The 16240-nt window shown below is 45.4% G+C and overlaps 1 protein-coding gene across 5 annotated transcripts in view; it reads left to right on the top strand.

Annotated features, from left to right (window-relative positions):
* Positions 1-15891, top strand: part of PRRC2B (proline rich coiled-coil 2B) — a 31743-nt gene extending 15852 nt beyond the window's left edge. For 2 of the 5 annotated variants that reach the window (XM_018074225.2, XM_018074223.2), the window contains exons 16-31: positions 97-296; positions 850-995; positions 1461-1602; positions 2215-2297; positions 2663-2854; positions 2995-3189; positions 3620-3706; positions 4068-4172; positions 4756-4948; positions 6042-6139; positions 6780-6907; positions 7528-7765; positions 9183-9359; positions 10022-10113; positions 10662-10782; positions 11155-15891. In XM_018074225.2, the coding sequence (XP_017929714.2) occupies positions 97-296; positions 850-995; positions 1461-1602; positions 2215-2297; positions 2663-2854; positions 2995-3189; positions 3620-3706; positions 4068-4172; positions 4756-4948; positions 6042-6139; positions 6780-6907; positions 7528-7765; positions 9183-9359; positions 10022-10113; positions 10662-10782; positions 11155-11295 (2338 nt within the window). In that variant the 3' untranslated portion in view covers positions 11296-15891. The remainder of the gene's footprint in view (positions 1-96; positions 297-849; positions 996-1460; positions 1603-2214; positions 2298-2662; positions 2855-2994; positions 3190-3619; positions 3707-4067; positions 4173-4755; positions 4949-6041; positions 6140-6779; positions 6908-7527; positions 7766-9182; positions 9360-10021; positions 10114-10661; positions 10783-11154) is intronic. The other 3 variants (XM_018074227.2, XM_018074224.2, XM_018074226.2) reach the window with 3 other exon arrangements.
* The last annotated feature ends 349 nt before the right edge of the window (positions 15892-16240 follow it).

The following is a 16240-nucleotide window of genomic DNA, read 5'->3' as shown; positions in this document are numbered from 1 at the left end:
GAAGGAGTGGGTATACACACCCCGTATGTTTTCTTCTTGCCACTTTTACTTGTGTTCTAATGACAAAACTAAATCCTTTCCCTTCTTTCCGTGTAGGTCTCCAGAAGAAGGAGGAGGCCTTGGTAACACCAGTGGTGGGAGCAGCCACTCCATTTACAGCTTGGATAGGGGCTCCCATGCTAACTCAGAGAGTGCTGAGGGGCCAGGTAAAAAGCCAGAGAAGGAGCCCAAATCCACTGCACAAAGAGCAACTGAGAAGGGAGAGGCCTTGTCACAGTTTGAACTGAGTTATGGAAGTGAGTGTCTTCATTAGTATGTTTTTTTAAAGGGGTAATGCATTGTGGCTGACCTCAAGGCTGACTGCTTCAATCCAGTGTAATTTTGAATATTAGATTTTTTTCCATTGATTTGCACAAGTAAATTCTAGTGTATCTAAATAGGGAAAACATGGAAGGTAAAGATGGTGCTAAATTTTAAACCAAACTTTAACCAGATCTGACAGTGTGTCTCTAATGTTTCTTCTACAGAAAGTTTGGTTTTAGGGAGAATATTTCTCTCTAAGATGTTAGTGTATTTTGTGCTTGAAGTTTATGTAGTGTGAAGGAAGTTGAGAGAGCATCCAGAGTGGGGGAATTTGAGTCTGAGCTCATGGCAGGGAGGCAAGAAATGAATATCTCTGAAAAGAGAAATACCACTATCGTGGCTAGTTTTTGAAGCTGCAGTGTTTGCTGAACTTGTTTGCTTGTAGCATGAATCCTCTTTGGAGCGAGCTCTTTAAATTATTGCAATTATAAAGCTTTACATGCACGACACAAGTGCACTATTTTTTCCCCTGTGTGCTTTGTTCAGGTACCATCATCGATAATCGGGTGTCAAGCACAGCAGAAGAGAATGAAGTAGGTTCTATGGCAGGTGAAGGCTTTATTGAGGTTCTTACTAAAAAGCAGCGTCGTTTGCTGGAAGAGGAGCGCAGGAAGAAGGAACAGGCCGCTCAGGTGAGGAATGGGAAGCAGGAAAAGTTGGACCTGTTACACTGTTTGGATAGCAGTCAGAGAAACAGGACCTCAAAAAGTGTTTGGATGAACAGAAAAACACAGTTGGCTAAAGTAGTACAGATCCTGTCTTAGGCCCCAGAAGCATGTTTAGGCTTGGGTTGGTTGGGCTGTTGGTCTGAAAAAGAGGGTTTGATTTCTGACACTTCTTGGCCTCTAGCAGAATTGTTAATTGGGAGTTAAGGAGGGTTTTCTAGAGTGGTCTTCATTCAAAGCATCTTGGCTCAGTAAGCCAGCTGCTTGCTGTAGTTGGTGGGATTTTGGGCAGCATGAGCAGTGAGGGACTTCTACACTCTCGCTGCGTTATTGCTGTAAAAAAAAATGCATGCTGCTGAAGGCAGCTTTCTTCAGGACCTTGTTAGACTGGGGGAACCTCCCAGTCTGACACCTGGGCCTTTCCTGTCACAGGCACCAGCTAAGGCCCGTGTTCTTCAGTCTCGCATTCCTCCTCGGTTTGCTAAGAAGCAGAACAGCCTGTGCTTGGAGCAAAGTGATGTAACAGTGTCTGGAAACAGCCTGGGCACAGAGATCTGGGAGAGCAACAGCCCAGGTAAGTTTGGGTCTGTTTGTTTCAAAGGGTTTCACAGAGCTGGGGAGTCCTCTGGGGTGTACAGAAAGGATGGGGTCCATGCTTGAGAGGAGACAACCCTCTCCTGTCTGATGCTGGAAGTGGGAGGGGAGGTAGCAGACATCTGCAGTAGCATCTGTTCTAAGCTGTACTGTTCAGCCATCCTCCTTCTTTGTTGACCATGTTAGTCTCCTAATCTATTTCTTTTTTGTGTCACATCAAGATTCTACTATGTAGCATTTTCTAGCCAGTTGGGCTGGATCTCCTTTAGCTGTTTTCTTATTTTGCCTTCCTGCATTTTCTCATCTCTAGCCCTGAATAGCTGGTGCCTCCCTTGTTTCTGTCTGTCCTGTCTTTCTCCTGTTGTCATCATGTTCCCTAAGAAATCTCCCTGTTCTCTACCCTCACTCCCCATACCCTGTATTCTCTGATGCATCATGTCTCAGATGTCTGGGCAACACCATCTTTCTGAAGTGGTTAAAATGCTCTTTCTCATGTCTAGAAATGGAAGGTTAATGGTGTAACATGCACAGTGTACATGGTGTGCTCACAGTTGTTCTGAGCAGCTGAGCCCTGCCCTCCATTCTTTTCCAGCTCTTTCCGTTCAGTCTCCTGGCAGTGATTCCTGGAGCAAGCCTGTAAATACCTTTAATGGCACTGAGTCTGGCACCACTGAGGTAAGTGGCATCTAATGTGCCCTTCAGGTATTGTGTGGATAAAGTATTAATGCAGGTGGCTTTTATGCGTTTCATTGCTCCATCTGTGCTTAGTGACTCTCAGCTCTGCTTGTGCCATTTTAAACTGTCTCTTTGCAGTTATAACTTGAGCTTGATGCTGCTCAAATCTTGACCCTGAGGGCCAAGCGCTGCTTGGTGTTGTCTGTGGGTATAAATCTGGAGTAACTGTGTGGTAGAGCTATTCCAGGGTTATGCTCATCACTGGATGAAGGGGGACATGGTCTTGCTGTTTTCTGGGATATTTTTTCTCCTTTGTGGAGCTGGGTTGGAGTCCGGGGCTTTAACACATCTCGTGCTTTGCATAGCAGGGATTTAAAGGCAGCCAGGGGGATAGTGGCATTGACTTGAGCGCGGAGTCTCGGGAATCCTCCGCGACCTCCTCTCAGCGCAGCTCTCCATATGGCACCCTCAAACCAGAGGAGATGAATGGGGCTGGCCTGGTGGACCCAAAGCCTGACTGCCAGAAGGAGCAAGTGCAGAAGCAATCTGATAAAAAGGTAATCTGGATTTGCAGCCAAGCCAGAGCGCAGAGCGAGAGACCTTGTGAAGTGGTTATGTTGTTCTTGATAGCATTTTTTAAGGCTTGAGATCGGGTTATTCAGTCTTTGTGTCTCAGCCTCTCTGCTTTCCTGTTAAGGATTCAGATCAAGGCTCAGGACAGAACAAGGAACACAAGCCTGGACCCATCGGCAACGAACGCTCCCTGAAAAACAGAAAGGGTTCGGAGGGAACGGAACGGCTGGAAGGGAATATTCCCCCTGTTAATGGGGTGGAAATTCACGTGGATTCTGTACTTCCTGTGCCACCCATTGAATTTGGAGTGAATCCTAAAGTGAGGATTGAATTTAATTTTATCTTCTTGGTGATTTGAGCTTGTTGAGACATGAAAGATGGTTTGAGGCAGAAGAATTATTTAGAGGAAGCATCCAGCTGTAGATTTGCCTTAGAACTTCATTGCTGATACAAACCAGGTACTCAAGGTGTCTTGGGAATTATGTAGTATCCACTTGGAAATACTGTCCCAAGGACCAGCTGGGGTGAGGGGAGGGGAAAAATTATGGCCATCTGAGCCTCCATGTGCCTCTGGAGGCTGCCTGCTGCTCAGTGCTGAGAAGTGTCTTCTGTTCTCTTCCAGCAAGGCTTTACTGGAAGACAATCTTTAGTTTGTAGTGTCATGATTCAAGATAAAATCATTAACCATGAGAAGTGGATGGGTGGGCCCATGGACCTGGATTTGAATTTTGTGTGTTTTGCTTTTTCAGGACTCTGACTTCAGCTTGCCACCTGGTTCTGCCTCTGGCACTGCAGCTAACCCTGTCACCAAATTGCAGGATGCCTTGGCCAGTAATGTAAGTATTTCTTCTTTTTGGCATTGATTCATTGGAGATACTCTTTATGTAAGCCTCAGTTGCTTTCAAAGGGAGCAGATGTATTTCTGCAAATGAAAGTTACTGGATCAAACTGATGTTTAAGAGGAAGCTGGTATGATTCAGCATAGAGGGGTGTCCTTGCACAGAACCGAACCTTCATTTATTCTGAGAGCAAAATGGATCACGGTTGAATGTGATACTTGACTCCTGCAGTAGCACTGGGGATTGAATCCTTTGAGGTGTAGTTACAGGAGCTGCCAGCTGAGGCTCTGCCAGCCTTGGTGGCTCATGACATCGTTAAGAGTTTACAAATATTCACCCTGCACAACTCTCCCCCCAGGCAGGGTTAACGCAGTCCATTCCCATCCTGCGAAGGGATCATCACCTCCAGCGCTGCATCGGCCTGAACCCCATGTCCTTCCCCACTGCAGACCTTACTCTTAAGGTAAGCAAGCTGGCATGTATGCTTGGCCTAGGTGTGGATCTCCGTGGGCAGAGCAGTGAGGGTGGAGAGGTCTTTCCCAGGTGTTCTGTTAAGTATTGATAAACATTTAATTAGCTCCTGTAAAAGTTGTGCATATCTGCTATTTGATGTGAGTGCAAGGCCCTCTCTTTCAAGTCCTGGATGCTGAATTCCTTGCTAATTGTAGAACAAGTGTAACAGAGCTTTCCTACTATTCCAGTAGCTGGGTAGGATGGCTGGTCAGTGATCCTGGGTGACTGATGGTTTAAAGAGGGGGAAAAAAAAGACAAACAAACCCCACCCAAATGTACAAACAACAGCAACAACAAAAAAACAAATAAACCAGAACACAAAACTCTACCATCCCAAACCCAAAAAGCTCAGCAAATACCAAGGGGTTTGAGTGTTTGTGAAGGATGCTTGTCCCTTGACCTGAGACCTGCCAGCTTTCTACTGTGACTAGACAACAATGAATTTGAGCTCATAAGTGAGAGGAGCAACTCTAGGCTTTGGTATTGTCCTCCCCATTTGAACTGTCTGTAGTTATTGTCCTTCATTTCCGTAGATGGAGTCTGCTCGTAAAGCTTGGGAAAACTCTCCTAGTTTACCAGAACAGAACTCCCCAGGAGGTGCAGGCTCAGGCATCCAGCCTCCTTCCAGTGTTGGAGCTTCCAATGGCGTCAGCTACAGTTCTTTTGGTGGAGTTTCTATGCCTCCCATGCCTGTGGCATCCGTAGCACCTTCTGCATCTATTCCAGGTACCTGCAAACTGCAGCAGCAGTGTTTGCATTGTTGGGGTGGTATCTGGGAATCACCCTCTGATTCTAGTAAATGAGAACCCAGAAGAACTTCCATGTAAAGTAACTAACTGGCTGGTGTTAAATGGGTTCTTAACAATTCAGCCAAGACAGAAAGAGGAACTGTCTCCCCACTTTGAAGAATGTTGAGTGTGATTGGTACAAACTTAGCACAAGGACAACTTACCCTGTGTAGTGGCAAGTCTCTCTGATGTCTCAGTAGATCTTCCTTACCCCTTAGTAGAGTAGAAGGGAAGAGGTCTATGGCTGAGAGACTTCCAACAGTCCCAAAATCAGTATCAGCCATTCCTCTGCTTCTTTTGCCATTGAAGGCACAGGTTCTGAGCACCTCCTGCTCTTCATATGTAATAAAAATTGCTTAGAGTTCACAGAACTCTAGGAGTTGGGAGGGTGTTGCTGTTCTGGAGTTAGAGGAAAAGGTTAAGCTCAGTCATGTTAGATAGTGTGTATAATTAGGGAGAGCATCTGGGAAGAGGAAATGTACTTGGAATTTCTGACTCCTGGATCCCAAAGGGCTTCTCATGTGTGCACTGACTTTCTCATGTCTCACTTCAAGAATAGAGTGGAATGTATAGTGACTTTGTTATTAGCTTCCAGTGGGAAAACAGATTGTTCCAAGTCAGGTGGCTTCCTTCCTCACCCACTCTAATCTTGGTTCTAAATCCCATGGTTCAGATCTGCAGAGAACCACAGGAGTGGCACAGCAGTTACTAACTGGTGCCACCCTTGGGGTGAACACAGCTTTTAGATCTGTTGTGTGAAGGTCTCAAACACCATGTTTGCTCTTTCTGTCCCTATCAGCTGCAAAGATGAGGTGATTGCAGAGCAGGTTTCTGGCATTTAGGAACAGTTTGGAGTGTAGTTCACCAATTCCTGAACTGTTAGTGTCTGACTCCTTTGTGGAGGTGGGAAACCTGGGTACTATGTATTGACTTGCTGAGAGGTTGGAAATAGTCTTGACCTCCACGTTTCTAGAGTGTGCCTGTATTTCCCCTGTACCTTGAATTTACAGCCTGCCTTCTCTGATGTTCAGGTAACCATATTCCACCCCTGTATCTGGATGGCCACGTGTTTGCAAGTCAGCCCCGCCTGGTCCCTCAGACGATACCTCAGCAGCAAAGCTACCAACAGGTAAGGGAGCAACACAGCTTGCAGGTGGTTTCTCAGGGAGTCTTCAGGGTGGCATTTGAGAAATTAGGAGTCATTTATCTGTATCATAGCCCAGAGGAGCTTGGATGTGGCTCCCGTTAGGTTCCTTGAATGCTGCTTCCCAGTGCATGTCAGAGTTAGGGAAACTGAAGGGAGGGAGTTGAGGAGTTTTCCCCCTTTTGTACCAGTGCCCTTGGACTGGGTTTAACTGAGGCATCTGTGTGAGGTGAAGTGATTTTCAGTAGATTCTACAGCCTGTCAATACTGATGAGTAATTTCACTAGTAAATAGGGTGTTGATAGTGTTGGGAGAGCCCCCTTCAAGGTGAGAGTGCAGGCAGGTGAGAGCTGGGATTGTCAGTGCCCATCCTGTGTGTGGAGCATGTTGGTTCCCTCGTATGTCCATCAAATGCCTCCTTCAGGCATCAGCCCCTTGGTGCCTCTGCAGTGTTTTCCCTGGCAGAGTGCTGCAGTTGTGTGGAATGATGCAGGGGCTGGGTAAAGGCACAGGGTAGGTAATTTTCAGGCAGATTGACTCATGGAGAAAACTGATGGAATTTTAGCAACCTGGGACAGTTTCTGGCTCCTCTTGTACCTCTTAGTCATACTAATTTCTTCTGCAGGCTGCTGCTGCTCAACAGATTCCCATTTCCCTCCACACATCCTTACAGGCCCAAGCTCAACTTGGGCTGAGGGGTGGTCTGCCTGTTTCCCAGTCCCAGGAGATGTACAGCTCCATACAGCCCTTCAGGTAATTGCTTTCAGTTTTCATTTCCTTGTGGTTTGCTCTCTTATGTTCCTGATGCCTGTGTGCATGGATCAGATATTCCACACTCACCTTTTCTTTCCTGTTAGTTGGAGTGATGTTTCCTTTCACCTGGGCAGTGTTAATAGGGGAGAGCATGAACATGAGAGTGAAGTATCAGAGTTAGTCCTTAAATGCATCAAAAACCTAAACACTGAGGTTTAAAAAAAAACCACCTTTTTTTTTATTTTTGTGAAGAATTTTGGAATCTTTAATTTCTGATTTTTTTTCTTTGTAAAACTGCTGCAGACTTCTGGTAACCTGAATCCTCCTTTAACTGCCACTCCAGAGGTTGTTGTGCAGGATATTGAAACAGAAATTTTGGATACTACACAATGTTGTTCTGTTGAATATTCCTGCAGCACAAGGACATGGTTGTAAAGGCTTAAAAGTAGAAATAAAAAACTCTTGTAACTAAAATGGAAAGTGGTATCGCAGCTTATTTCTAAGCTGTCAGTTTAGTAGTCTGAGAACTGATGGCAGGCCAGATTTGTTTTGACAGGGTGTGTTTGTATAGTCTCCAAAAGTTTTCTGCATAATGACTTGAGCTTGTTTCCCTTCTGCAGGTCTCAGGTGTATATGCACCCCAGTCTGTCTCAGCCCAGCACCATGGTCCTGACAGGAGGCACTGCTCTGAAGCCTCCATACTCTGCCTTCCCAGGCATGCAGCCCTTGGAGGTGGTGAAAACCCAGTCTGGGTCCCCCTATCAGCCCATGAACGGAAGCCAGACACTGGTTTATGAAGGGCAGATAAACCAGGCTGGTATGGGAGCCTCCCAGATGATGGACTCTCAACTCACCCAGGTTAGGAGCAGGGCTGGCCAGCCACTCTCTTGTCCAGGCTTTTTCACAGCCACTTGTCTCTAAGAATGGGTTGAAATGGTATTTGTCCTGATTCATGTGTCTCTGTGAACTGAAGTCTTCGCAAAGAGGCAGATTTCCCTGAGACACCCTGTTCTGTGAATCATTGTTTCAGACATGCAGCACCTTATTTAATGAGATTCCTGCTAATGCCTTGTCTGTCCCTGCTGAGATGTGATTTTGTAAGTTGGGAGTCAAACCTTGCAGTGCTGCCTGCATAGCAGGCCATGATGCACTAGTTGTCCTAGTTGTCCTCTTCTGAAAGCCAAATCCCAGTCATCTCCGTGTTTAACTCAGCTTCCAGAGTAACTAGGAACTTGTTTTAAAGGCTCATCCGTCTTCTCAGTTCATTTCTTATCCAAGTCTTATTTACAACTTCTGCTGATCTGTTTGGCAGAAACTTAACAAGAATTTCAATGTGTGAAAAAGTTTTTCTAAAGCATGGTTCACATAAAGACATTGAATCCTACTGTGAGCTTAACTGTGTTTGTGGACATGTGCTGCGAATTCTGGAGAGGTTTGATTCTTTTATTAAACTCATCTTAACGTTTGTTTTGTGCAACATTTTAAGGTTTATTTTTTGTTTCAGAGGGATTTTTATGTTGTGACTGACGTAAAGAGTTAATCCTGAAAGTAACTTAGGTGAGGAAAATACAGAGAATACTGGCAAACTAAATATTTGAAGAAATGGCCTATCAATCATAAGCGAGTAACTTGATCTCTTTTGCCAGCCTTTGATTGATATATTTATTTATTCCAGAATGTTGTCTTAGAAACTCCCAAATCCAGCAACTGTGAGAAAATCAGAGGGAACAAGAGACAGTCCTGAGCTACATTATTTTTTTTAATTACTCTTAATTGCTGCCATCATTGGTTTGAAGCTCACTGCAGAACATAGAGCTGAGCTCCCTGTCACTTTTTGGGGACTGAACCCTAGAGAGTGTTTTGGTGTGAAAGTATAGGAGACTTTCTGGTTTGGGCAGCAAAGGTGCAAACAAAATGCGTGACCCGAGCTGCCTGACATTGCCATCGTATCAAGGGAAGATACACCTGTGCAGTGACCACAAGGAGGACTGGGAAACTGGGCTCTAGGCGAGGAGGAAAGCCCTGTGTCCAAATGCAGTTATGTTAACTTAAAGGCATGTTAAAAGCCCAGCTGATAAGGGTGTTGGCAGCACTGCCAGAACATCCATTTCAGTGTGAAAGTCCCCCTTTTAGTGATTTGTGTTTGTTCTGTGCCAGACTGCACTGCTTGGGAGCTTCCTTTTAGCAGTGCTGTGCTTTCAGGGTGTTGGGAGGCAGTGTGTCAGACACAAGACTGTTGCTGCCATTAAGGTAACTGCGTGTCCTTGTCACACAGCTGACAATGCCTGTGCCTGGCTCTCAGCTCCCTCTGCCCCGCTACGGCTCTGGCCAGCAGCCCCTGCTTCTACCACAGTCCATCCAGCTTCCTCAGGGGCAAAACCTGCCTGTGGGAGCTCCCCGAAGAATCCTGCCTCCTGGATCCCAGCCTTCTGTCCTTGCTGCCAGCAGGGAGGTAAGGATTAACTCCTGGTGCTCATCGGGGCATTCAGTAACCCCTTCTGTGTTGAAGTTTTGCTCCTTGTTAAGGGGGAGAACGGCTTGTTTGGGATCCTTAAACATCCAAGCCAAGGATTGGTGTTAAACTGAAGGAACCCTTTACCCCACATCTCCAGCGTGCAGGCCAGCAGTTTTCAGGTTTTGCTGCTGGTCACCATTCTGTTTCCAGGGAGCCACATCCTGCCTTGATCCGGTTTGGAGTCTCCAGTTTTATTACATGTTTACACAGGTTTCCCCAGAGTGCTTGAGGGGTGGTGAGCTCCAGACACAGTTGGAATACTGCCCAGATATTTCACTCTGTTGTGAAGCTTGTCCATTTGAGTAGGTATATTAATGTCATGTCTGGTTTGATGGATTTGTATCATAAGTTTGTCTATTATAGGGGAGAGAGAGCATAGTAATTAACTTCCAGGTTCTGTATTTGCTTGTGCTGCTGGCTTGGTGGTTTAATACAAACAGATTGTATCACTTACAAGCCTCACTTTTTCTTCACCTGAAAAATATTTCTTTTAATGGGCACGATGGGGAGAAGGGCAAAGATTTGGCTTAAGTGTTTATCTGAAGTAACAAGTGACTTATGAATGCAAAGATGATACTCTCACTCATTTTCCTCTGTAGTCCTCCCAGATGGAAATGAAAGGGTTTCATTTCTCCGATGGTAAACAGAGTATGTCCTCTGGAGGGTCTGTACCATCACCACATACCTACAGGTGAGATGTTTACACCACTTGGGCTCTGTAGTCAGGATGGGGGAGAAACAGCATCCCCCTCTGCAGGGACGTGGTTTATGTATCATCTCTGTACAAGATCCACTTGGGTTTTCAGGTGTGGAGTGTGCTTACTGCAGTCTAAATATGTGTAGCAAAATGCATGATCATGACTTCCATTTTGGGTTTGGGCCAGTGTGGGAAGTGCATAAAGTTACTTGTTCACTGAGTCTCAAAGACATATTGGAATTGGTGGTTTTGTGTATTCTTGTGAAGGTGGAAAATTTGAGGGTCACTGAACAGATTTTTTTGATTTCTAGCATGGTCTTCAAGATAGGAGTGCTCATGTCTAGACATACCAGACCTTCAGGTCATGGAGGCTTTTGGGACATGCAGTTACTTCATTTTTTTTCTCCTACCCAAGCCTTGTGTTGCCTTTTAGAATGTGGAGCTCAGTGATCTGCACAGCACAGACCCGTGCCCTGTCTACTGCTGCTTTCTGCTGTCTTTTTTTTCTTTCACACATGAATAAGGTTCTCATTCCATTGTAGAATTTACTCCATGAATGTTGTCGACTCTTCGATTTCCAGGCCTAGCTCTGCCAGCCCAAGCGGGAAGCCATCGGGACCAGCAGTGAGCATGGGCTCTGTGCAAGGACACTACGTACAGCAGGTAGGGTCCTTGAGTTCTCTGTGCAACCAGAAAGTGTCTGCTCTCCTACACTGCCCTGGGCTGCAGAGGAGAGGCAGCAAGGCCTGTGTGCTGAAGCTCGATGTGGGAGCTGTTATTTTACCCGCAGGGAGAGGGGGGTAGGTGAGTGGAGTCCTGGAGTAATGCCGTGTGATTGGAAAGTCAGGAAAGATTAGAGGATTACCTGCTCTACTGTGGAGTTTTTATGGGTTATTTGCATTGCCAAACGTGAGATACTTTAAGACTCTTAAATGTGAGGTGTTTTAGGAGCAGATTTGATGTCTTGCATGAACGATGGTCTGTCTGCCTAGATGTGTCTGTCCTAGCTAATGCTTTGGTTTTGTGTGTCAAAAGGCAAAGCAGCGGGTGGATGATAACAAAGCCAGTCTGGGAGCAGTGAAGCTGCAAGAAACAGCCTCCCCAAGCCAGATGAAGCCAGTGCGCACAGGAGCGATCAAACCTCAGGCAGTCAAAGTGGAGGAGAGCAAGGCCTAGGAGCACCTCTGATGCCCAGCTGGTCCTGCTGCCTGAGAGGCCCTGCAGCTTAGACTGGACCCCACTGGATCTCCTGAAAATCTCACCAGATCTATCCCCACCCCACACTGACTGACTACAGCGACATCATTCAAGCCCCTCTCCCAACAAAGCAGTTTGAAACAGTGGATATGACATTGACCTGCTTGCTTTAAAACAAACCAATCATGTGACTTTTAAGTGGCTTTAGCCATTTTTTTTTTTATTTCCCCCTCCCCATGCCCCATCCACAGGTAGCTGTGATTGCTCACTTGGCAAAGCCCGTCCTTCTCCTTCCCTACTTCTGTCTCAGCAGAGTGGCAACTGGGGGAGAGGGGTTAGTTTGAGGTTTTTCATTTTAAAGGCAGCTGAGGTTTTTACAAAAAAGCTGTATCTTTGTTTATAGCAGAACTTTTATATGTTCTCTCATTCCCCCCCCTTCTTTCTGCTTTCCTCATTCCTTTCAGAAAAGAATTCCCTTCAGCTAAAATGATGTTCTGACAAAACTCTGCTTAGTTTTGTATATGGTTCTGTGCTACGTTGAGAGTTTGAGTTTGTTTGGGTGTATTTCCCCAGATGATTTAGCCTTTGACTATTTGATTAAAAAAACAGGACAGTTATGGCATTTGTTAATTTTTCAGTATTTTTGTTTTAAGCTAGAAGCAGTGCTTGCATTAGGAGTAAATGTGTACTAAAGGCATATAGTAGATCAATGCATCAATCCTGAAACTTGCACCACTTCAATGTAGTTTTGGGGTGTCTTGTACACAACAAAATGTGGCATTTTTATTTTAAGGAAAAAAACCAAACCACCAAATTTCTGCTGCAAGCTCATCTGGATCTAGGTGTTTGGTTTTCCCTTTTTGTGGGTTTGGGATTTTTTTTAATGACTGCCAAACACACACACCAAAATGTAAGTCATAGATTTACAAAATATAAAATTTGTTGAGGAAAAAAATTCTCATAGCACATGGGTCAGAAGAGTTGGCTAAAGCCAACGGGTCTGTATGGACTACTTTTTGTAGTTGTGATGCTCGAATTCTTCGTGTCTCCTGCGACTTGTTCTGTATTGTGTTCATCCCTCGGGGCTGTTCTCCTAAGCTTTGCTCTTCTCCCTTTCCCCCGAGTCTTGCTTTCCGTTCCTCTAACTCATGGCTTTCTGTAAAATTTGCCTAGAAGCGGGTTGGTAAGAGAGCCCCTCTGCAAGGCAGCCATTTTAGCACATTTGGAACCTCCTTTTTTTGTGTTGGAAGTACTTGGTTACAGAGACAGTTTGAAATCATCCTTCTGCTCCTTCCCCGGGTGAACAGCAAAGGGTTCTTTACTCCTGATGCATATAGTGTGTGTACAGCATTGTCACCTCACCACTCCTCTCCAGTATTTGATGATCTGCAAAAGGAAGATCCCAGTGGGAGAGGTTGGGTTTTATTTCTCTGGCTGTTTGGTTTTGGTTTGTGTGTGTGTGTGTGTGTGTGTGTGTGGCGTGTGTGTACGTAGATCTTTTAGGATGGACTTATCAAGTCCCTGAAAGGGCTTGGAGTCCTTCACCTGACGGTAGTGTTGAGTAAAAACTACTTTCAGCTAACTTGGTTTGTGTTGTTTTAGCTTTTTCAAAATGTAAAGTAGGCTGGTCACTCTAAAGTGAGGGACAGAACCATTTTTGGAGGTGATCGCTTGCTCATGGGCTGTGCATTGGCCTCTGCTGGGTGGCAGAAAGTCATTTGGTGGTGGTTCCAAAGAAGATATTTTGAACAAAGAATGTATTTGGGAAGGGATCTGAAAGGTTGTTCTTTTTTCTTCATTTGCTTTCCTCTTTCCCCCCCCCCCCTTTTCTGGAAAAGATCCTTTGTAACTTTCTAAGGATGCATTTGAAGTTTTAAGCTAGGCATAAATATGATTTTTATACAGTAGCTTTAAAGAGCTTAGAAACCTAAACTAACTTAGACATAGTAATGTCCCCTCTTCACAGGTGTCCCCATTGATCATGGCAGAGAACCCGAAGGGAAAGGGATAGGATGGTACTTTAAGAAAAAAATAAAAGCTCTTTTTTCTTAGGTTTTATGGTTTTTTAATTTCAGAGCAGAGTGTGCCAGCATCTCTCTAGCATCCTCCTTAAAGTACAGGGTTTGAGATTTAGCGACAAATATTCCCCCGACCTTCAGACATATCCCAGACCTGCATCCTCATCTGCTAGTCCTGCTCCCAACGTTTTCCAAAGATTGCACCACCAGTAAGTCATCCCACCCTCCTTTCTATTTTCTCCCTTGAAATATCATGAACAACAGAATTGTCTGTGGTTTTTTTTATTATCCTTCTGCCCAGCTGGCCCTAGCTAATATCAGCCCAGAATCTAACTGTAATGGCTAAAGAGACTTACCTGAGCCCCCCTCTTCTCATCTCTTCCCTGCCCTAGACACACTACTTCAGCTTTACAAAGACACTAACCTCTTTCCTCCCACCTGTGTGACTCTGGAGTGGTCAGACACGTTGGGAGAAACTGGGTTACTGCTAGATCCAAGTTACTGCAGTCCCTCTGGTGTAAATGCCATCAGAACTACAATACTTCCTGTTGGAAAAGGTCATCCTTCTTTCTCTTTTAACCCCTCCATTCCTTCCCCCCAACAGAATAAAACACTAGAATTTATTTATACGTATTTGATGTTGTAGGTCTAGGTGAAAAAGTAATTGTTTCACTGCTCTATTTATATATTATGTCTGAATTATTCTGTGCAGGAAAGGCCAAGAAATGCATGTGAGCTTCATTCCATTCCTCACCTTTGCGTGACTGTCAGCTGCAGTTGGCAAGACTCTCTCTCACTTTAGTGGAGTTTTGTGTGATGGAAAGCAGTTTTAGAGCCCAAATTTCTACGGTGCAATATCCTTCTCTGGCATATATATTTTTGTTTGTTTGTTTAAAGCTAGTCTAAGGTTAGTGCAGTTTGTGGTGCTCTGGAGTCAAAAGGAAAAGCCTCTGATTCTCGAGGAACAGAAATGCCAAGGGTGCTGGTATGCTGATACAAATCCAGCTTGGGGAGGAGGAGAGTGGAGATGCACAGAATGTGTTGATGCAGTTGCAGAGGGTCCTTCTGCTTGAAGGGTTTGGGCCCTGATTTATTCCTTTATGAGTTGCTTTTTGACTGGAAATCAGCTACCAAATTGCAGGCTCCTTGTGCTAGGGAAGGTGCAGGGTGCAGCGGGAGGGAGAGGTGGAATCCACCTTCTCAGCAACAGTGGGCAAAGCAGAAATATTCAGAGGCTGACTTTGCTGCTGCGTGTTCAGCAGAAGGTCTGAAGCCACGTGTGTGATCTGTTCTTTCCCTCAGTGATTCATAGCCAGCAGCTGCACTCAGTGCTGCTTTCCTCACCTCACCACCACCTCAGCTGCTGTTGGCTCCTAATTCAATAACAAATAAATATTGAAGTTGTGGGGGGAGGCAGGGAAAAAAAAAGGCACTCCAGTTTCTTTTTAAATGACGAGTGGAAGCAGCACAGTCACCAGTAACACCAGTCTTGCTGTTGATGTCCCATCACTTGCTCCTGGCTGTGCCAGCTGTGCAGTGTCAGCACCTCTGGATGTGTTTGCTGCCCATTGCCCTCCCTGTGCGTGTTGTGCTCACGCAGAGGCACTCACTCCATCAGGACCTTCCTTGCAGGAATGCTGCAAAGCTTCGAGCTGCCCTGTGGTTCCTGTGTATTTATAGATTTAAAAATGAGCTGAGCAGTTTTGCTGTGTCTCACCTGGCTCCTCCGTTCACTTTGCAGCCAGACCCCTGCATGTCAGGATCTCCCTCTGTTGCTTTTTGTTAACCCTCCCTGGTTAAGCACAGATTAATTCTTTGTACCACGGGTTATATTTGACTCAGCAGCCCAGTTTCTCATAAGAAAGTTGCATTTGGGAATAAGAATTAATTTACAGGAGGTGCTTAGTTGTGGCCCATGGGCACAGCAGGTATGTTTTGCTGAAGTGATGTAACTGGAGGGGCAGCAGAGTCCGGCTGGTTTTTGTTGTTTATTTTAATCCAAAGACCACCAGGTTTTTCCCAGTGGCCACAAACACTCCCTTGGGTTTAATGGCTTGTCCTGGCTGCTCCAGATGTCCTTGACTGTCCCCCCAGGAATCACAGCTGCAGCAGTGAGGCGCTCACCCTTTAGCATGTCTCGAGGCGTTGTCCTTAGCTGGAATCCTCCCTCTGGTTCTGTATAAATTGCATTTGTTGTTTCTCAAGGGGATATTGTCCTCCTTAAAGCTTTTAACCTCATGACCTGTATAGTAAATTTTTTTTGGCCTTTCCTCTCTTTGTCTTTTCATGTAGACCAGATATTTGAAAGGGCAGACGATGGATAATTGTGTAACGTGCAACCTGTTTATATTTTTTGGAAACTTTTACTCGGACCGGAATTCGAATCACGGAATCACCAGGCCAGTTGCGGCACACTCTTTATTGCCCTTCTCCTCGTTTCAGTACCTATTGTTTCTCCTTTCAAATATGTGATTGTATTAGCTCTTTCCATATGAAAGAATTCTCCTTATTTAAATAAAAAAAAAATTTAAAAAAATAAAGCAGGTTATGCTTTTCTCAAAAAAATCCCCAGTCTCTCGTCTCATTCTTTTCGTTAGAATTTCTTCACATAAAGGGTGATTGGGCAGTGGGATGGGCTGCTCAGGGACAGGGTGGAACCACCATCGCTGAGGGTGTTTAAGGAACGCCTGGACGGGGCAGTGAGTGCTCTGGTCTAGTTGACATGGGGGTGTTGGGTCATACGTTGGACTCAATTCCAACCTAACTGATTCTGTTAGATACTTGGGGGTTTTTAGCTTGAATGAATGGAGGTGGCCACAGCACTGGTGTCCCAGTGCAGGGACGGGGGGGTAACGGCTCTTGGGACCCCGTCAGGGCGGGCCCTGGGCCGGGCCGCCACACACGGG

Source organism: Manacus vitellinus, unplaced genomic scaffold (assembly GCF_001715985.3).
Source record: "Manacus vitellinus isolate BGI_N305 unplaced genomic scaffold, ASM171598v3 scaffold_27_pilon, whole genome shotgun sequence".
Taxonomy (NCBI): domain Eukaryota; kingdom Metazoa; phylum Chordata; class Aves; order Passeriformes; family Pipridae; genus Manacus; species Manacus vitellinus.
The sequence above is the reverse complement of the archived record's forward strand: the minus strand, read 5'-3'. Positions and strand labels throughout refer to the sequence as shown.